The 21,975-nt window shown below is 43.5% G+C and overlaps 1 protein-coding gene across 3 annotated transcripts in view; it reads left to right on the top strand.

The window, feature by feature from the left end:
- XYLT1 (xylosyltransferase 1) overlaps positions 1 to 17,530 on the top strand; it is a 400,948-nt gene extending 383,418 nt beyond the window's left edge. For 2 of the 3 annotated variants that reach the window (XM_033914709.1, XM_033914710.1), the window contains exon 11: positions 10,103 to 11,302. In XM_033914709.1, coding sequence (XP_033770600.1) covers positions 10,103 to 10,425 — 323 coding nt within the window. In that variant the 3' untranslated portion in view covers positions 10,426 to 11,302. Of the gene's footprint in view, positions 1 to 10,102; positions 11,303 to 16,126 lie in introns of those variants that run through there. The other variant, XM_033914711.1, reaches the window with a different exon arrangement.
- The last annotated feature ends 4,445 nt before the right edge of the window (positions 17,531 to 21,975 follow it).

Below are 21,975 nucleotides of genomic sequence, written 5' to 3'. Positions count from 1 at the left end.
AGAATTAATTGGGTAATCTAACCCGTTTAATCTCAAAGAGGTATTCATGATCTTGTAATTAGGACTTGCCCAAAAAATCTTGGTTTTTTTCTGACTTCAGTTTTAAATTAAATTGCGCAGTCCATTGTTCTACCTTGGTGAGGACAGATGAGGTGAGTTGTTCTGTCTCTTGCGTCAGTGAGGCTATGGGAATGATAATTGTAACTCCAAATTTTAAGAAGGGCCGGGGGAAGAGGGAGATAGTAAACCTGTAAGCTTGAGCAGTTCTGAAAAATAAATCATTTAGGGGCAGTTCTATAACTAGGCATCTCTATTTAGGAGCTGTGATGCTGCACAGTAAATCCCTATCCAATAACAGCACCTGGGAGCTCAGATTCTGTTTTAGGATGAAATGATAATGCAGTTATATCAGCCATAGATCTGGGGTAACTGCAGCCACAAAAATTATTCAAAATTACCTTTCCATTTCAAGGTCCCAAGATTTGGAATAACCTACCAATATGTTTACATCAACATTCTTATTATTATCACTCCAAAAAACTGTTAAAGACACATATCTTCTGTGATCCTCATCTCCTGTTTTGTAATTCTCATGTTACTACATTCGTCTAGCTAGGTGCTTGGAACCTGGGTTGGCCACTTTTGGAAACAGGATACTGGACTTGATGGACCTTTGATCTGTCCCAGTATGGCAATTCCTATGTTCTTATGTGAGCCAAGCATAGGACAATCAAGCCACTGTGACATCACTGATGAGTTTGACTCTTAGGCATTGGTGGAATGAGGCTTTATGACATCACAATATCAGCTTTGGAATGTTGCTACTCTTTGGGTTTCTGCCAGGTACTTGGGACCTGGGTTGGCCACTGTTGAAAACAGGATACTGAGCTTGATGGCCTCTCCTAGTATGGCAGTTCTTATGTTCTTATAGGAATCTATTGTATCTAAAATGTATGTTCAGGAATCTTATTGTAAATCACAATGAATCCTTGTTGAAATATGTGGGATATAAGTAACAATATGGTATGGTATGAAACCCACGCTCCACTCATATGTGCTCCCTTGCATTTTGTGCTATGCTACTTACTTACAAGTACTGTTACTCTCTTTTTGTCCCAACAATACTTAAATTATATCACAGCACCAGTTTCTGTAACAATTTTTTGTAAAAATTCCTTCTGGAAAATGTCACACTGGTAATTTGTTGAAAAAAGGCAAAATATCAAAGAAGGTGATATTTTCTGTAGAGAGAGTCCAGGAGGCCAAGGGGGTGATGATGATATGAAGATGAAGGGAGAAAGGGTGAGAGGAAAAGTGAAGAAGTATATTTTTTTTGGCTGAGAGGGAGGTAACTGCCTGAGGTAGCCTACCATCAAGGGATCACATATGAATAGAGTGGGGGTATTTATGTGGCTGCACTTATGCCAGATCTACGGTTGATATAACTGCATTATCCTTTCATTCTAAGACAGAATATGAGTACCCAGGTTAACGTAATTGGTTGTTTTAAAAAAAAAAAAAAAAAAGGTTTGGACAAGTTCCTGGAGATAAAATCCATAGTCTGCTATTGAGACAGACATGGAGGAAGCCACTGCTTGCCCTGGATTGATAGCACGGAGTGTTGCGACTATTGTATTTGGGGTTTTGTTAGGTACTTGTCACCTGGATTGGCCACACTGAAGATGGGATACTGGACTAGAACGACCATTGATCTGACCCAGTAAGGCTGTTCTTATAGTAGTAACCACAACCGTAATAAAATTTAAGCCAGATATAGGGGCAATAGATAGAAAAGGGTTGAGAAGCAGGTAGAAGATGTATGTTAAATGGAAGGAGGGGAGGCTAAGTGTTGTAGGCACAGTGGGGGGCAGGGGGGCAGGCAGACCCCCCCCCAGGTGCCATCTTGGTAGGGGCGCCAGCAGCTCTCCACCTCCCGATGTCACACTTGTGCCCTCCCTTCCCCCACGCCGTACCTCTTTAAATATGAGCAACTTCTCTGGCCTGGCTCCCCCTCCAAATTTACTTCCGGGTCACAGGGCCAGGAATTAACATCAGAGGGAAAACTTGGCATGAGCTTCGGTAATGATGTTACAATGCATGAGTTGAATATATGTATATCTCACCTATTTATACCATCTATGTCCATAGTTTCTGTATATGATCTAATCTAATCTAATCCTTAGGTTTGTATACCGCATCATCTCCACGTTCGTAGAGCTCGACGCGGTTTACATTATATTCATCTTTCTTTGTATTATTCATGAGTTCACCCTTTCAGGTTCCAAGTGAGTAGCAGAACAGCAAAAAGAAAGGCGAGGCGGATGAGTCTGTCCAGCCAAAGCGATCTTTAGTCACAACGTCTCAACAAGGATCCCAGTTTCGGCGTTATAACAACGCCTTCCTCAGGGGACACTGGTGTAAAAGCTGCACAAGATCCTGCTGATCAGAAATAGCCTGCAAGCCATTTCCGATCAGTGGATATTTATGCCTTTCTTGAACTTTTTGATAGATTTCTTCCAAAAAAATTATTTTCAGCAATTTAGAACCTGCCCCTCTGCCAGTTTGAGTTTGGTCATCGATAGAGAATCAGAACTGGTTCCCTGATCCACCACGATGGGAACAAATCAAGGGAACGAGTGATAGGTCTGACATAAGAACATAAGAAATGCCTCCACTGGGTCAGACCAGAGGTCCATCGTGCCCAGCAGTCCGCCCAAGCGGTGGCCCAACAGGTCTAGGACCTGTGCAGTAGCCCTCTATCTATACCCCTCTATCCCTTTTTCCAGTAGGAAATTGTCCAATCCTTTCTTGAACCCCTGCACCGTACTCTGCCCTATTACGCTCTCTGGAAGCGCATTCCAGATGTCCACAACACGCTGGGTAAAGAAAAACTTCCTAGCAATTTACTACAGATGGTCTTAAAAATTCCAGTATGCCTTTAAGTTTATACAGAGCTATTACTAATCTTGTGCGCTAGCTCAAATTTTTTTAATCTTCCTTCTAACTCTATAATTGTGCTTAATAGCTTCAACATATTCCTTCCATCCAGTCCTACTGTATTAACATTTCATATAAAGTTGCTTCCTTCTAAATAATAATTCTATAAATACTGTAATTGTATGTGCTAAATTGCTTACAAATCAGACAATTTAATTACATCTGTAGGGGGGTTTGGCAGCTGCAGACCTCCAACTGTAATAAGTGGATCTCTTTATTCCATCAACGTGTAATAACATAGGTTATTGTCCATATGTAAGACACTAATGCCTGAAAGAAAAGGCTCAGTGTCAGCCTGGAAACTCCCCCATCCCTGTTCTCTTCTCCCCACCAGCAAACAGGACCGTGTGAAATGGAGCGCACTAGCTACTTTGTAATTCCTGGCTTGGATATCAGGGGGGGGGGGAGGGAGGGTCAATATTTAAAAGGGTCTAACCAGACAAGAGAGGTTCCTGTCCAGTTAAACCCCTTTGAGCTCGCTGTGCCTGAATATTCAGCGGCACTTAATCGGAAAGTGCCACTGAATATCCCTTCTGACTGCCAAAGCACAAAGGCTCAGATTCTATAAATGGCATCTGAAGTTAGGTGTCTAGATTGGCACCCCTAGCTGGTTTAGGCGCATAACTTAATTTTCTTAATGTTAATTGAAATCACCATTAAAAACTGATTTCTAAAAAAAAAAATTAATCTGGTAGGCGTCTAACACTTTGAGGTGGGCGCCTTCCAGAAAGTAGGCATGGTTAGGGGCAGGATCTGGGAAGATTTGGGATGTGGTTTCTACCTTAGGCATGCTCATTTAGGCCAAGAAAACCCTGGCCTAAATGGGATTGCACTTAAGCTTTTAGGAGCACGCTTACCGGCACTTAAAAACACTCAGGCACCACTGCAATTCTGTAAATGGCACCTAGCGGATGATCAACAATTGCTGTCAACGGCTCCTAAGATTTAGGTGCTGTTTGTAGAATCGGGGGCCAAACCGAATAGGTTATGGGCGGGCTGGAGGCGAAGCATGGGCGGGGCCAGCATTTAACTGATTAGCGACAATATTCAGTTCACTAACTGGTTTAAGTGATTAGATAAAATTAGGACAGCTGAAAGATTGTCCTACCTTTTCCGTCACGTTAAGCTGGGCACCAGGGTTCATAGACAACCCCGCGAAAGACAAAGGCACGTGCCGACAACTGAGCACAAGACGGAGGCGCGCCCCAAAGAAAATTACAGTTTTTAGGGGCTCTGACGGGGGTTTTTGTTGGGGAGCCCCCCCCCCCCCAGTTTACTTAATAGAGATCGCGCCGGCGTTATGGAGGGTTTGGGGGGTTGTAACCCTCCACATTTTACTGTAAACTTAACTTTTTCCCTACAAACAGGGAAAAAGTTAAGTTTTCAGTAAAATGTGGGGGGTTACAACCCCCCAAACCCCCCACAACGCGGCGCGATCTCTATTAAGTAAAGTGGGGGGGTTCCCCCCCATGCCCCCCCCGTCAGAGCCCTAAAAACAGTAATTTTCTGCAGCGCGCACCTCCGCGCTGCGCTCAATTGTCTGCGAGCGCCTTTGTCCCGGCGCGCTTTTGACCTGACACTGGGCACCAGTCTCAATACTGGCCAGTGCTCGGTTAAGTTCTAGGTTGCCACGTTAACCTGGCTATTCAATGGCATTGAATATCCTGGGTTAATTCAGTTCACATCTGTTGGCAGCTTACATGAGATGAGCTTAAAAGAATCAATTTTCCGGCCCAGACAATTTATATCTTGGCTAGTTGACTGGGTCCTCTATATCAGTGATTCCCAACCCTGTCCTGGAGGAACACCAGGCCAATCGGGTTTTCAGGCTAGCCCTAATGAATATGCATGAGAGAGATTTGCATATGATGGAAGTGATAGGCATGCAAATTTGCTTCATGCATATTCATTAGGGCTAGCCTGAAAACCCAATTGGCCTGGTGTTCCTCCAGAACAGGGTTGGGAACCACTGCTCTATATGATGTTAAGTATTGTGATTGTAAATGGTCAACTGGAAATCGAAAGAGAAGTGTTTGAGAGGGACAAGAAGCCACACCTCCAGGTGTTTAAAACATGAAAAAAAAAGAAAGTAAGAATTCTTTTGAAATAGTGTTATGGCTCCTGAAACATTTCCTTTGATTTTGTAGATTTGTTCAATTAAAGATGCTTAACATAGATGACCTTGAATTAAAAATACTCACTTGGTGATGGTTTCCAAAAATGAAAGCCTGTACCTTCAGTAAAATCTCTTGAAACTAAACATATTTAACTACAGGATAGAAACACATTAAATTTTTTTTAAAATACCCCTACAATAAACAGGGCTTCTTTTACCACGCATAATAGCGCACGCTAAACCGCCGGCCATGCTAGCCGCTACCGCCTCCTCTTGAGCAGGCATTAGTTTTTCGGCCAGCGTGGGGGTTAGTGCGTGATTAAAAGTCACGCGCGCTAAAGCCACTAATGCGGCTTCGTAAAAGGAGCCCTAAGTTTACTTATTTTGAGCTAGCAGATGCTCCGGATTTATGTACGAGAGTCAATTATCCAAACCAATTTGGATTGGATTAGATTCAGCAATAAAATTTCTCTGAAAAAATGAAGTTTTCAATGTGCATATCCCATCTCTAATAATACCTGAATTTATTCTTTGCAGGTAAGAGAAAGCTATTTTATGCAACTGTTGCGATTCCTTGTTTTGTGTTGATCCGTAAAAAAATATTTTTTCTTTTTTTATGAAAAATATTTTAATTGAGTTTCAAAAGAATATTCATTAGAACCATACAGCATAGAACAAGAAATTATACATCCTGTGTCTGTGGTCAACAAGCATCAGAGAACATACAAATCTCCCATCCCCAAAACCGTCCCCCTCCCTTCCTTCTGTCTCAAAAGGACAGCCTATACATGAGTTTTACAATCTCAAGCAGTGGGTGCGGCTTCCTTATGTGGGGCGGCCTATCTAAAGACATCATAGATAAGCCCGCTCCATTAGTAGATCAGCCGCGGTGCTACTGGAGCCTCCTGTACCTTTTAAAATAACGTAGTTCCCTCGCTGGCCGGCAATGCCGCAGTGCAGGGTAGGAGCGATCGTTTCAGCATCCAGCCGGCCCTGCGCTGCTTCCTCAGTGCCTGCTTCAGTTCTTGTGAGTCTTGTGAGAACTGACGCGGGCATTGAGGAAGCAGTTTGGGGCCAGCTGGATGCTGAAACGATCGCTTCTGTCTTGCACCACAGCCGCGACATTGCAGGAGGCAGCTGGCGGAGGTATTTACCGGGGGGGAGGGAGGGATGTATAGGCTGCCCCATGTGGATTTAAAACTCTTAGATAAGCCGTGGCTAGTAACATGGGGCGGCTTATCTAAGAGTTTTAAAACTTAAATCGGCATTTCCTGCGGCCTATACATGGGGAAATACAGTTCATTTTTATTTTTCACTCCCTCTTCCATATATATATTTTTTTAATTTTAAGTGAAAAAAATTACTGATAATTGACCTGCTACTGTATTTCTGAATATGCTGTTACACTTGGTGACGGGACTAAATCGCACGAGACAACAGCGCGCCGACAACTGAGCGCAGACAACTGAGCGCAAGGTTGATGGCGCGCCGAAGAAAAGCACTATTTTAAAGGGCTCCGACGGGGGGTGTGGGGAGGAACCCCCCCCCCCCCCACTTTACTTAACAGACATTGCGCTGGCGTTGGGGGGGTTTGGGGGGTTGTAACCCCCCACATTATACTTAAAACTGAACTTTTTCCCTAAAAAACAGGCAAAAGGTTCGGTTTCAAGTATAATGAGGGGGGTTACAACCCCCCAAACCCCCCACAACGCCAGCGCGATGTCTGTTAAGTAAAATAGGGGGGTTCCCCACCAACACCCCCCCATCGGAACCCTTTAAAATAGTGCTTTTCTTTGGTGCGCCGTCAACCTTGCGCTCAGTTGTCGGCGCGCCGTTGTCTCGCGCGATTTTGTCTATGAACCGTTACACTTAGCATGGTATGGCACTTCCCTACAGAGGGTATGTTTCAAGTTTATTCATAATTTGGTATACCGACCATCACAGGTATCTGGCCGGTTTACAGTATTAAAAATTTTAAATATCTTAAAAAAATAAAAAATAGAAATAAAAATAAAAATAGGGCAGGTTGGGGCCAAGACAAGGACAAAATTTAAAAGGAGCAAAGGGGGAGGGAAATTTTAATTATTTTATGAAAATAAAAATAAAAGGATGGGAAGAGGGGGAGGATAAAACAAGATCAAGGATCAAACGCCACAAGGAACATCAGTGAGCATCTGACCGATATTTAGCCAGGCAGGAAGGGCCCCTGGCCAGCCAAATAGCACATAGCTGGTGATCCACTGATATTCAGTTATCAGCAGGAGATTATCTGGCTATCTTCTGCTTAATATCCTGCTCACCAGATTGACCGGTGACCAGCTATGTTGCGTGATAAAGCCGGTGACTGCCAATATTCAGTAGCTGGCTGGCTGGCAGCTAGATAGACCCGCCTAAAAAGCAGGTCTGTCTTTGGCCACTAGGCCTTAGCCATCCAGCCACTGAATATTGACTTGACCAGCTAAGTCAGTGCCAGCGAACCTTGACCCAGATATTCAATGCTGTCTCAATAGTGGGCCCCATGTGCCTAGGTTAGGTATTTTCACCTATAACAACCACCTTTCAATTCAGGTTGAGCCCTATAGTACTTGTAGACTACTGGGATTTGGAACACAAGCCCAAAGTGTTGACCACAGAAGCAGTGTAAACCCCTGTCAACTGATGGAAGGAAGGAAGAGATGGGCCAGGCACAAGAACAGTGTGAACAGACCCAATTGGGAAGCCTGCAGAACAGAATAAACACTGATACAGAGTAGACAGAAGAATAGTCAAGAAGCAGCAAGGTCCTGATTCTGTAAATGGTGCCTAACTCATAGGTACCATTGAGTGCAAATGTTAATCATCTCCCAGGCACTGTTTATAGAATCATGCCTAGCAGGGCCTAAGCTATCTTAGATTTTGGGTGTCCAACCTTTTGGCTTCCCTGGGCCGCATTGGCTGAAAAATTTTTTTCTGGGGCCCTGCAGCAAGACGGAGGAGGGAGCCGGCAAGATGGTAAACACCCGGGGGCAGCAGAGGAAAACACTGCATCGCCCTCAACCGGGGCCACACAAAATACTTCAGGGGGCCGCAGGTTGGACACCCCTGTCTTAGATACATGTTGAAACCTTAGGCGCACTCCCATTTAGGCCAGGGTTTTCTTGGCCTGAATGTGTGGATTTAAGTTAGGCGCCTACTGGCACCTCAGTCAAACCCTGCCCAAAATCTACCCAGAATCCACCCCTATTTATTTATTTATTTTCTTTCAGGTTTTTTTAGCCCATCCTCTCAAAGGAGCCCAGAACAGGTTACAAGAAGTACATAACACAATATAAGTTGGGACAAGACAGACATGTCAGTTTTAGATGGTTTAAGACAGCGTTAGCATTATAGTTTAAAACAGCATCTGAGTTTTAGAACCATGCCTACTTGCAATAGGTGCTTCGGAGTAGACACCTACCTCAAGCCGGTAGGTGCCTACCAGCTAATTAATTTTTTAATGTTTTTTAATTGGGTTTTTTTTATGGTGCTTTCAAATAATGGCATCGATTAAGCCAATTGAGAAAATTAAGTTAGGTGCGCCGATCTAGACACCTAACTTTAGTTGTCATTTATAGAATTAGGACCTAATTGTTTAAAAGACTGAGCTCCTTATCTTTCCACCTAAACCTGTCTCTCCTCTTCCCCTGTTCTCTGTTTCTGTAAACGACATCCTCATCCTCCCTGTCTTGTCGGCTTACACCCTTGGTGCAATCTTTCACTCATCTCTCTCCTTCTCTTCACATATCCAACAGACTGCCAAAACCTGTCATTTCTTTCTCTACAATGTCGCTAAAATCAGACCCTTCCTTTCTGAGTGCAGTGCCAAGACCCTCATCCATACCCTCAACAGGACCTAAATGTTTAAAATAACACTGTGACCGGCTGAGTATTCACCAGGTATCATAGAAATATGATGGCAGATAAAGGACAAATGGCCCCTCTAGTCTGCCCATCTGCAACATCCACTATCTCCTCCTCTCCCTTTTGGCTAAGGCTCTTTACCCCTGCATTATGATGTCATAGAACTTTATGGTTATAGAAACATAGTAACATCATAGCAGATAAAAGCCAAATGTCTCATCCAGAGCATCCACTATCTCCTCCTCTCCTTTTTGGCTAAGGCTCTTAACATTTGCATCTCCTCTTCTTATAGGCTAAGGCTCTTAACACCTGCATTGTGATGTCATAGAACTTTATGGTTATAGAAACATAGTAACATCATAGCAGATAAAAGCCAAATGTCTCATCCAGAGCATCCACTATCTCCTCCTCTCCTTTTTGGCTAAGGCTCTTAACATTTGCATCTCCTCTTCTTATAGGCTAAGGCTCTTAACACCTTCATTGTGATGTCATAAAACTTTATAGAAACATAGTAACATCATGGCAGATAAAAGCCAAATGGCCCATCTAGTCTTCCCAGCCGCAGTAACCATTATCTCTTTCTCTCTCCGAAAGATCCCACGTGCCTATCCCAGGCCCTCTTGAATTCAGACACAGTCTCTGTCTCCACCACCTCTTCCGGGAGACTGTTCCACGCATCTACCACCCTTTCTGTAAAAAAAAGTATTTCCTTAGATTACTCCGGAGCCTATCACCTCTTAACTTCATCCTATGCCCTCTCATTGCAGAGGTTCCTTTCGAATGAAAGAGATTCGACTCATGCACATTTACATTACATAGGTATTTAAACGTCTCTATCATATCTCACCTCTCCCACCATTCCTCCAAAGTATACAGTATCATACCCCATCATTCTGAAATAGATAAATTTACACACATGCATAACAATCCAATGATCAACTACAGTCTGTGAGAGGACCTTGTGTTTGGAGTTGGAAAATCTAGCCGTTTTGTTTGTGCTTAAAAGCACGCATGATAATTTCCCTGATAGGAAATGACTGTAATGGAATTTTTTGCATTGAAACTCATTATTGTAGTTTTTTTGTTTGTTTTTTTTAATTGTACTTTCAGAGGAATTGGTGAAGTTCCACAATGGGCCTCCTAAGAACGCATACATGGAGCAGAATTTCCAAGGCTTGAATACAGTTTTAAATATCCCTGTCAACATCGCTCAAGTGGAAGACGCAAAAAGAAATGCAGCACTTACCGGCACAAAGCTGGAGGACTGGGTGGACTCTTTGGTGAGCAACCTGTGGTCGGCGGTGGACATCTGTGCTTCAGGCCCAACTTCCTGTCCTGTCATGCAGGCCTGTAGTCAAACGGCATGGAGTTCGCATAGCCCAGACCCCAAGTCAGAAATGGGCCCTGTCAAACCCAATGGGCGCTTGAGGTAGCACCTGGTACACCCTTAGCATGGCATAAGATTTAAAAGGGAATTCAACCATTTTTACAAAGCAATCTGGCTAAAGAATCCAAGACCTAATGAAAGGGTGTTTGCTCTTTTTTTCTACAGTGACTATTGTAAATTCTCATTTAGATATACATAGGCCCTCTTTTACAAAGGCACGCTAAGCGTTTTAGCTCGGATTTAGCGCACGCTAAATCAATGCATGCGCTAACCGCTAACGCATCCGTAGAATAACATGCACGCGTTAGCGTTTAGCATGTGTTTTAGCGCATGCTAATATTTAGCATGCGCTAAAAAGCTTAGCGCGCCTTTGTAAAAGAGGGGGATAGTGACATAGTCAACGCTCATTATACAGTATGTTCATGGTTAAATTGTCTTTTCTTTCATATTTCTGGGCAATAGACCGTAGAAGTCCGCCCGGTGCTGTCTTTAGGTTCCCACTGCTGGAGCTCCCATCGAAGCCTACTCCGCCCAATCCTAACCATCCTGTCACTGGTGCTTCATTCAAAGCCCTCCCCAGCTCATCCTAAACCAAATCACCATATATGGGACCCAGACCATGCAGGCAGGATTGCCCAGTGCCGGCCTTAGTCTGTTTTATACCAATCATTTTCTAATTGGAGATCCTCTGTGTTCATCCCACGCTCTTTTGAATTCTTTCACCGTTTTCATTTCCACCACCTCCCTCGGGCAAGGCATTATAGGTGTCTACCACCCTCTCTACCTCTGGAGTGCTGATAACTGAAATACATAAGTCATGACACTTCTCCCTCGTTATTCGCGGGGGATAGGGGCAGAGCCAGACCGCGAATGGAGAAAAACCACGAATATCTGGCTCTGATCCACCCCCGCCTCCCTTCTGACTTCCCCTGGCATCCCGGCCTTACCTGGTGGTCTAGCTGGTTTTCGGGGCAGGAGCAAACTTCCTACGCTCCTGCCCCTTGCAGATAGCCATTAAGAAATGGCTGTGGGGAGTTCCCGTAGTCTCTCGAGAGACTACGGGAACTCCCCACAGCCATTTCCTAATGGCTACCTGCACAGGGCAGGAGCGTAGGAAGATCGCTCCTGCCCCGAAAACCAGCTAGACCACCAGGTAAGGCCAGAAAGCCGGGGGAAGACAAAAATATGGGGGGGGGGGTTTCCCTCCTCCCCACTCTAAAAAAATTGTGATTATGTGAAATCGCGAGTAGGGAAACCGCGAATGGGAGGGGGAAGTGTACTACTACTACTATTAATTATTTCTATAGCGCTACCAGACGCACGCAGCGCTGTACAGAGTCACAAAGAGTAAGAAAACAGTCCCTGCTCGAAAGAGCTTACAATCTAAACAGGCAAGACAGACAAACAGAATGTCATGGATACAGTTAAGGAGAACGGTTAATCAGCGGGCTGGGTTGGAGGGCAGAGGGGAGTACAGGACAATCAAGCTATTGTGACATCACTGAGGAGGTTGGTTCTTATTGGTGGATTGAGGCATTATGACATTACAATCTCAGCTCTGCTTCCCAAAGACAAACTCTTCACACTACTACTATTAATTATTTCTATAGCGCTTCCAGATATGCACAGCACTGCACAGAGTCACAAAGAAGAAGAAAACAGTCCCTGTTCATAAGAGCTTACAAACTAAACAGGCAAGACAACCATGGATGCCATGGATACAGTTAAGGGGAACGGTTAATCAGCAGGCTGGGATGGTGTGTAGAGGAGTAGGGTTAAGGATTAAAAACTATATCAAAAAAGTGGGTTTTCAGTCTGCTTTTAAACTAGGGAAGGGAAGGGGCTTGACGGACAAACTCGGGTAATTTATTCCAGGCATGTATACCATTATACACTTTTCAGTGGCCAGGGGCTGTAACAAAGCGGCTTTGTCTCTTTTTCAGATTTTGGTAGTAGGCACGGATTGCTAAACACCTTTGTGCTCTTGGCTTTTGAGTCACAGACCTTCGTCCACGTTTAGAAAATGTTCTCAAAGGGCTGTAGAATTCACATTTTGTTCTTTTTTTTCTTTTATTGTAAAAGCAAGTAAAGTGTTTGATATCATGAGAAATCAAAACATCGGTAAACGGATGATTTTCATCAGGGCGAGTCATTTCAACGTCAAGTACCTTTTCGGAAATATGCTTTTGCAAAACGCTGGGGACTTTATGCCTGTTTTACCTGTGGGAAGAGTCCATGTGTGAAAGTGCGCACAGGGATTTGAAAATTAAATCCCCACCTATGCTTCCCTTGCCCTGATTTCCCACTGCTCCTTAGAAACGCTCATTTTTCCCCGTGGTTGAATCATTCCAACTCGTGCCATTCAAACAACTTGACGTAGCCGCTGAGGGTTGGTCAGGTTTTAGCTTGGAAAACCGGCCTCTTGAATTCTGAGGCCAGTGCTGCCTACAAACACGTTCATTATGTATTTAATTTTAGAATGCAGTATTCAACAGGGATGACTAAGCAGTTTTGTAGTTGATGACTGAAATCCATGACTGAGCCTCGGTCTTGCCGTTGCTAGAAGTGAATGTTCACTGCTCTTCCCACTGATTTCAGAGGAAGTGTTGCAAAGCAGGGATGCATATTTGTTTGAAATGACATGGGAAATGTCAATACTTCCCATGTTTTCTGCCATTTTTAAGCCAAAAACCAACCGGAAAAATCCACAGGTTTTTTTTTCCCTATGTTTTGTCAATAGTGTGTATTCTCACTCAAATAACGGGTTGTTGTTTTTTTTTTTACTAAGGCATACTAGCTGATTTAGCACGCGCTAAATGCTAATGTGTCCATATAATATAATGGATGCGTTAGCATTTAGCATGCGCTAAATCAGCTAGCACGCCTTAGTAAAAGGACCACAATGTGCACTATTAAATAGGGTTAACTGTTCAGCCCAGTAGTGTGCGTCATTTAAACCATTTTTATTAAAAATGTCCCGTAAATCAACAAAAAAACCCCACACAAAAAAATAAGAATCCCATAAACAACAAGAAAACACAAACAATCCCCCCCCAACCAAAATAAAAAAATAAATGGTTGACCTTCACATCTCTTTTGACAGACTGACAATTTTAACTATGGGCTCCTTTTATCAAGCCGCGCTAGCGGAGTTAACGCGCGCGGCCTTTCGTCACGCGCTAATCCCCGCGCTGGCCAAAAACTACTGCCTGCTCAAGAGGAGGCGGCAGTGGCTAGCGCGGCCGGCGGTTTAACGCGCACTATTACACGTGTTAAACCGCTAGCTTGGCTTGATGAAAGGAGCCCTATGGCAGACTTGGGAAGGGAATGTTAATTTCAGCTGTCTTTTAACAAACGGCCACTGTGGACATATCTCTTCGAAATTCTTAAAGTTGTAACATAGACCGCCTTGCTAAACAGTATTATTTTTCATCACTTTAGAGTGTATAACACTGTTTTAAATATGAGCAAAGAACATCATCAGTATATTTTAGACCAGGGGTGTCCAACCTGCGGCCCAGTGAAGTATTTTGTGCGGCCCAGGTCGAGGACAATGCAGTATTTTCCTCTGCTACCCCTGGGTATTTACTGTCTTGCCAGTTCCCTCCTCTGTCTTGCTGCAGAGTTTGCACGTTTGTGCAGCCTCAGAAACATTTTTTTTCAACCAATTTGGCCCAGTAAAGCCAAAAGGTTGGACACCCCTGTTTTTAGACCTTTTCTAAACTCTTCCTGAGGCTTTCTGGGTTTTAGGGCCTCTTTTACGAAGCCGTGCTAATGGCCCCGAAGCCCATAGAGATTTAAAGGGCTTCGGGGCCGTTGCCGAGCGGCAGCTGCTAGCCCGGCTTTGTAAAAGAAGCAGTTGGTGTTCTTTGTATTTCCTGTTGAGAATGCAAGAAGTGCAGACAGAATCCAGACATTGTATGAGAGTCAGAAATGAAACATAGTAGATGATGGCAGATAACGACCCAAATGGTCCATCCAGTCTGCCCAACCTGATTCAATTTAATTTATTTTTTTCTTCTTAGCTATTTCTGGGCAAGAATCCTGCTGAAGTCTCCGTCAAAGCTCACTCCAGCCTATCTATACCCTCCCAGCCATTAAAGCCCTCCCCAGCCCATCCTCAACCAAAAGGCCATATACAGACACATACCGTGCAAGTCCGCCCAGTACTGGCCTTAGTTCTTCCATATTTACTATTGTTTTCTGATTGAAGAACTAAGGCCAGTACTGGGCGGACTTGCACGGTATGTGTCTGTATATGGCTGGGAGGGTGTGGATGGGCTGGAGTGAGCTGTGACGGAGACTTCAGCAGTTGGCGCCCAAGCACAGTACCGGGTAGAGCTTTGGATTCTTGCCCAGAAATAGCTAAGAAGGAAAATTAAATTAAATTGAAATAGAAACATCGTATTGCCGAAGCTTCGAGTCTTCTTCTCTGACTTGATGCATTGACATGGCAGGGCTGTGAATTTGTTGATGAGTAGCTGTGAAATTGCGCACAGCCGCCGGGAAAGTTGTATTTGCAGCTAGATGTGGCATTCCTGCTGCTGTTCAGGCTGTGAATATACAGTAAAGGAAGCAATTTCACATTCAGGGACAGCTTGTAACAGTTTCGGTGCATTCATCGCATGTGTTCCAGGTCTCATTGACTTGAAATTGGATTTCCGGGACTTAGCAAACACTTGTCCCTGGGCTGTTCTCATACATTTCAGTACCTGCTGAACATACTGTAATTGGGTCATTCCATATCAAGTGGTCCAGAGCTCCCCCCACTCAACCATCTCAGAAATTGATGAAATTTATTCAGGGGATATCCAAGATTTATTTATTTAAAAATTTATATACCGCATACAACTATGCGGTTTCCATATCACATACATAAAATCTTGCTTCCCTGCAATTATCACATATAACATAGACATGTCTAAACAACATCATTCATCGTCCCTGTTATAAACAGGGATAGAGCGCAAATTCAATCAATTCAGAAATGCAAGCAAGCTTTAAATCATACATTGCTGTCAAAAAAAATTCTAAAAGGCGATTATCAACTGAAATATCCCTTAGCATAAGAAGGCATTGGCAAATAATTGAGTTTTCAGCATTTTCTTAAAATTCATCCTCCCCATACAAAACCCAGGATGCCAGGCAAGTCATTCCATAGTTCTACGCCAGCCACAGATATCATTGATGCTCCGATCTTAGCATGCATAGTCGATGTTCTACCCTCCAAACTTAATTTCATCCCATTTACATCTCTAAGTCCAGAGTTTGGGGCCCCTTTGTTTGGGACACTATTTTGTATCCATAAAAGATGTCGACTTGGCACCCTCCTTGAAACTGGACCAGCTGACATGGAATGACCTAGTTGCATTCTGGCATAGACAGAAGTCCATTTTTCGGGTTTCCCAAAAATGGCCTGGGGGGACCTGATATTCTGTGAAAAACTACAATTTCACAAACCAAGCGGCACCAAATAACTCTCCCCTGAACCCCTAGAACCACTTGCAGTCTTGCCTACCAGAGGATTAACCATGTACCCAGCAGTATTCTGTATTCGTCCGATTAACCATGTACCTCCAAAACGCTATGATTGTGTTGTTTCTACCCACAACATAGAATGTGCCTCTTCCCTTGCATCCCAAACACTGTGAATGTACTGCTGTAAACCGTTTTGAGCTCCTAGGTAAGACAGGATATAAAACTGAAATAAATAAAATAAAAATATTAATTGTTCTTTTCCTATTCAGCTCAAGTTTGTTTAAGAAGGAGGAAAAAGCCTGCGAGTCAAACCTGTCGCTGACACTTCTGTATGCGGTCGAGTTGTTAAAAATGGAGATACCCTACCTCGTTGGCATAAAAAACCTCCTCCTATCCAAACCTAGCCATTATGAATAATTTAAATACTGTTTCATAAATATATACACTGTGAATGCTTAATATCAGGTTTCAGGTTGATTAAAAATTTGATATACTGCCTTATTAAAAATTCAAAGCGGTTTTACATAATATAAAAAACAAAGTGCAGTAAAAACTTACATTAAAAACAAATTACAAACAGTGTTACAAACAATCAACTCACTGACGAACATCAACTTACCGATACGAGATGGAGAGGAGTAGAAATACAATTTGTATGAAGAGAAAGAGAGGGGGAAGAGGGATCAAAACAATAGGAAGGGGAACAAAGTATAAAAGGTCTAGAATTATGTAAAAATAAGCTAGAAGGTTAAAAGATGGCAAGGAATAGAATTCCATTACCGTCCTTAAAAGGACTATTATACGCCATATGCGTCTTTAAAAAGAAAAGTCTTCAAGTTACTTTTAAATTTATCAAGGGATGTAATTTCTCTTATATAATTTGGTGCTGAATTCCAGATGGTAGGGGACGTGACAGAAAGAAATGCTAGTGCGCATAGTAACATAATAGATGATGGCAGATAAAGACCCGCATGGTCCATCCAGTCTGCCCAACCTGATTCTATTTAAATTTTTTAATTTTTCCTTCTTAGCTATTTCTGGGCAAGAATCCAAAGCTCTACCCGGTACTGTGCTTGGGTTCCATAGTGTTAATGTATCACAATCCTTAGAAATACGTTAGATCCTTAACTGTTCAAATGTTCAGAGTATGAGCTCTTAGCTGTGCAATGTCCAAAATAGGGCCTTGTTTACTTATCTTATATCAATCGCGACTAGAGTCCCATGAAAGTCAATTTGGCCAGAGCCGATAATCTTCTTCTACTTATGAAAATCCGTCATCAGATTTTGTCATCTACATCAGATCCGTCATCAGGTTTTGTCTTCTACATCAGACAAAACCTCATATTCTCCCTCTCCCCCTGCCACCCACTGCAGTATTACCGTTGCTGGAAGGGATGCCAAGGCTGTCCAGTCAAAGATATCACCCACCTGGATCACACCTGCAGCAGCACTTAATTCACTCGGGTGTGTTACAGCCGCTAATGCGGTTCGAACTGAACTGAGTGTGCACAAGAGAGCCAGCAGTAGTGACCAAATCGCACCTGAGAGACTTAAGTGCCCCTGCAGGCAACCCCACCAGCCATGAAAGCAGAGCGGTCCTTAGCCAAAGGTGAGGGGCCGAGGCCCCTTCCCCCCCCCCAGCTACGTCCCTCTCAGTACACCATCCCATACATACCTAGTTTGATTACCCTAGGGGTCCTTTTATTAAGGTGCGCTAACCTATTTAGCACGTGATAAAGATTAGCGCATGCTAAATGCTAAGGCGCCCATAGAATATATTGGATGCCTTAGCGTTTAGTGTGCGCTAAATCAATTGGCGTACCTTAATAAAAGGACCCCTGAGTGCAGTAAAGAATGGCTGATTTTCTATTTTTTTTTTCTCTGAGCGGCCATGTGCTAATATTTCCCTTGGTGTGCGTCCTTTAAAAAAAAAAAAAATTGTAGGCAATATAAGTTTATACATTAATCCTGTGCTAACCAGTTAGTACATGATAATGCAGCTGCATTAACTGAATAGTGCAGGAAGGCTCGCTCCCCACCCCCAGAAGTGCTCCCTCCCCCCCAAATTTTAAAATATTTTTTTAGCATGTGGCTTGCTCTTGCCAAATTGGAACTTAACCACAGGATACCCGAGTGTGTCCCATGGTAAGCTATTTAAGCTTAGTCAAAGGGTCCTCTAATGAGTCATCAAAACCTGTACCATTTAAGAGATGTATTACCCTGCAAATGCCCTTTCTGTGACTATCTGATGTGTGTTATAAGACTTCTCCCTCCTCAGTATTAAATTATGAATTGCTTTAATTTATGTAAGATAATCTACAAAGAACCTTTCACAAATTGGTTGAATTCCCTCTTAAATAATATACTTCTGTTTGCACGAGTATGATAAATCAGAGCTCCCAGTGGGTTGTTGTATTTCTCTCCTTAGTGTTGGTTTAGAGCTATTGCGGTTTGCTTTACATTTGAAATAGCAGTGTCAGCTGTGCTGGCATTACGGCAGAGTGTTCCGTCTGTCTGGAACAACAAAGAAAAAAAATGGGTGCCCTGAAGGAACCGTCTAGATATTTATTATTTATGGTTTAGTCAATGACTAATTAGTAGGTGCTGCTTTTGCAGCTTCAAGATTATGTTATCTTACTAACTAAAGCTGCCTTTATTAAAGAAAGGCCCTTCCCTCTTCCCCCCCCCCTCTCTCTCTCTCTCCTTCTTCTTCCGTAGTCTGTGACAGTGACGGAACTAGACTGTTTGCAGTGTGGGCCATGCCAACTGAGAGAAACTCTATAGCGGGCAGGGCCTATAGTATTCAGACAGATGTTTGCCAACTTATTTATATAATACATTTCAAAACCAATCTGATATGCAATGCTCTTTAAAGGAATATTATAACCCTAGTACAGGTTGGCCAGATGTTTCAGATAACATAAGTAGCTGTTTAGATTATTACAGAGGCTGGGGATAAACTTAGGAGGGGCATAGAGGTTGGACTGTGCATGGGGCTTCTGAGAGCCCAAGAGTAGAATGGCAGATAAAGGCCACATGGCCCATCTAGTCTGCCCATCCGCAGTAACCTGGTCAGGCTTAGAAATAGCCAGTCAGTGGAGGAAGAGGAGTCTGGCCTTGTAACAGAATGTAAACATGCTTGGAAAAGAAGTAAGAGAGGCAGGACCAAGGTTGAGGGTGTCAGGTCAAAAGCGCGCCGGGACAAAAGCGCGCGCAGACAATTGAGCGCAGCGTGGAGGCGCACGCCGCAGAAAATTACTGTTTTTAGGGCTCTGACGGGGGAGGTGTGGGGGGGAACCCCCCCCACTTTACTTAATAGAGATCGCGCCGCGTTGTGGGGGGGGTGGGGGTTTGTAACCCCCCACATTTTACTGAAAACTTCACTTTTTCCCTGTTTTTAGGGGAAAAGTTAAGTTTACAGTAAAATGTGGAGAGTTACAACCCCCCAAACTCCCCACAACGCCGGCGCGATCTCTATTAAGTAAACTGGGGGGGCTCCCCAACAAAACCCCCCATCGGAGCCCCTAAAAACTGTAATTTTCTTCGGTGCGCGCCTCCGTCTTGCGCTCAGTTGTCGGCGCGCGCCTTTGTCTTTCGCGGGGTTGTCTATGAACCAGGTTGAGTATTTACACAAATGACATGGGAAGAGGAAGGCTTGGGTTAGTTTAATTATGGGAATTTAAAAGCTGCTGGTGGAAGACATCTGAGCAGACAGGAAACAGTTATCTGTTGTTTTGCTTAAGCAGTCCAGCTTTTAGTCAGGAAAACCAAACTTCAAGGCTAGAAGTCATCTACGTTGAAATTTTCCCTACCATCCAGTATGTAGCTGTGAAAACGGTGTAGAACTATGTACCCATAGAAGACGTTGATGTTTAGAGATTTTCTCCACAATCTGGAGCTAAGCATGCACTAGTAAATTTCATAATAACAGTGTTCAAAGATAATGTTAAATCTGATGCATACACTCAATGACTAATTAGTAGGTGTTTGGAGGCTTCCAGGTATGTTACACAGCCGGATACCACAAAATTGAATTGACAGTCATTTTAAAAGAGGCGTCTTTTCTTTCCAAATGTTTATAAGTAAAGCACTCTGCTATCTCAGGTAGATTTTTCAACATAGCCAAAAATGGGAGTGCATGACGTTTAAAGTGGCACTCTGAGAGCAGCCCTGGGAATGGCTGCATGACAGATGAGATTTTGACTGACCTCTGAGCCATTGCGTTGAAGCAGACGGATCCGTTCATTAAATCGAAATATCTAGACAGCAAAAACGTACAGCTTATGACCTCAGGCCAGTAGAGGGCGTAAGAGTCCAGTCTCCCCCCCCCCCCCCCCCCCCCCCCTCTCCTAGGTTGAACAAAGCCACAGCAGATCACCACGATGAAAATATAAACAATCTTTATCAATACACTCCTATTAGACCCACATGGCCATGTTTCGTTCCCCCTTGGGGCTGCATCAGGTGCTGAATCGCACCAAAAAATGCTAATCCAAGATCTCGTTTATCTGGCAGTAACAAATTGTTGCCGGTCAGACGTAGAGCACAGCAGGCCCTACAAAGCAGGCTGCCCAATAAATGAGATCTTGGTCTTATTTGTCAGCTAAGCCTGGCCGGTTAATTTCTGAATATCGGAATGCCGGATTTTATTTTTCTGTGTTAACCAGTCATTTTCAGCCGTAATGACTGATTAAATGACGTTCAAATGACCGGCTAGCCACCAAGACACGAGTTAACTGGCCAGCGGCCATTCCTGGCCAGTTAACTCACTTTGAATATCGGCCAGTGTGTGCTTATATTTAAACAGCTGTTCTATAGGATGTTAGCATAACAAGTAAGCTAAGTGCCTATAATTTAGGCATATGCAGGGAGCCCAGCCATAGATTGAAGGAGTGGTCCAGCGGCTAGAGCGCCCTGAGGCTGTGGGTTTTATCCCAGCACTCCTCTCTGTGACCCTGGACAAGTCACTTAATCCTCAGTTGTCCCAGGTACCATTGTTAGATAGTGAGTCTGCTGGGACAGATAGGGAAATACTTAAAGAGTACCTGATCAAAGCAAATTGTACATTGTCCTAAACTTCTGCAAGATGTGTGAGTTCAAATCCCAGCCTGCTCATTGTGACTCTGGGCAAGTCACTTAATCCTCCATTGCCCCAGGTACCAAAGTTAGTTTTGTGAGCCTGATTATTATTCTATGATGTATAAACCACCTTGGCTGAATCTCTTCATGAAAAGGCAGTTAATAAATCTTAAATAACAATAAATGCCAATAAACATCCAAATGGCTAAAACACTTTAAAATCCTAAGTAGCAACATTCTAGAGCTCAGATTGTGATGTCATAACGCCTCATTCCACCTATGCCTAAGCTCCGTCCTCAGCTGCACAAGCCTCAAACACTTTAAAATCCTAAGTAGCAACATTCTAGAGCTCAGAGTGTGATGTCACAATGCCTCATTCCACCAATGCCTAAGCTCCGTCCTCACCTGCACAAGCCTCAAACGCTTTAAAATCATGAGTAGCAACATTCTAGAGCTCAGATTGTGATGTCACAAGCCTCAAAACACTTTAAAATCATGTGTCCGAGGCTTGTGCGGTTAAGGCATAGCTTACATGAATTTGACAGGGACAGCGACAAAACTCGCAGGGATGGGGAAATTGAGTTCCTGTGGGGACGGGGATAAATTTGTCCCTGTGTCATTCTCTAGCTATGGGAGGGTCATGGGCATGCCAGGGGTGTCCCAAAAAGTTACGTGAATCGCCACTAAGTGTGATTCTGTAAAGGGCGTAAACGCTCTGAAGAGTCACGCTTGGTGCCAATTTTTGAAGGCATGAAATTTTGAGGACCCATTTATAGAATTCCTCTCCAAGCGCCCATAAATGGGCACATGGTGCCCTCTTTGGGCAGGATCCTGCAATTGGGCGCCTAAAAAGATAGGTGCCCGTGGTATGTCAATCACACAGAATCATTCCTAACTTAAAAGCCTACACATACATAACAAAGAAGCTATTGCCCCCAAACTTAATTCTAATACATTAATTAATTTTATTATAAATAACATACAGATACACAAATATCCTCAAATCTTCAAATATATATCCTTTCTAACAGGTATACCC

This window comes from Geotrypetes seraphini, chromosome 11 (genome assembly GCF_902459505.1).
Source record: "Geotrypetes seraphini chromosome 11, aGeoSer1.1, whole genome shotgun sequence".
In the NCBI taxonomy this organism is placed as follows: Eukaryota; Metazoa; Chordata; class Amphibia; order Gymnophiona; family Dermophiidae; genus Geotrypetes; species Geotrypetes seraphini.
The sequence above is the reverse complement of the archived record's forward strand: the minus strand, read 5'-3'. Positions and strand labels throughout refer to the sequence as shown.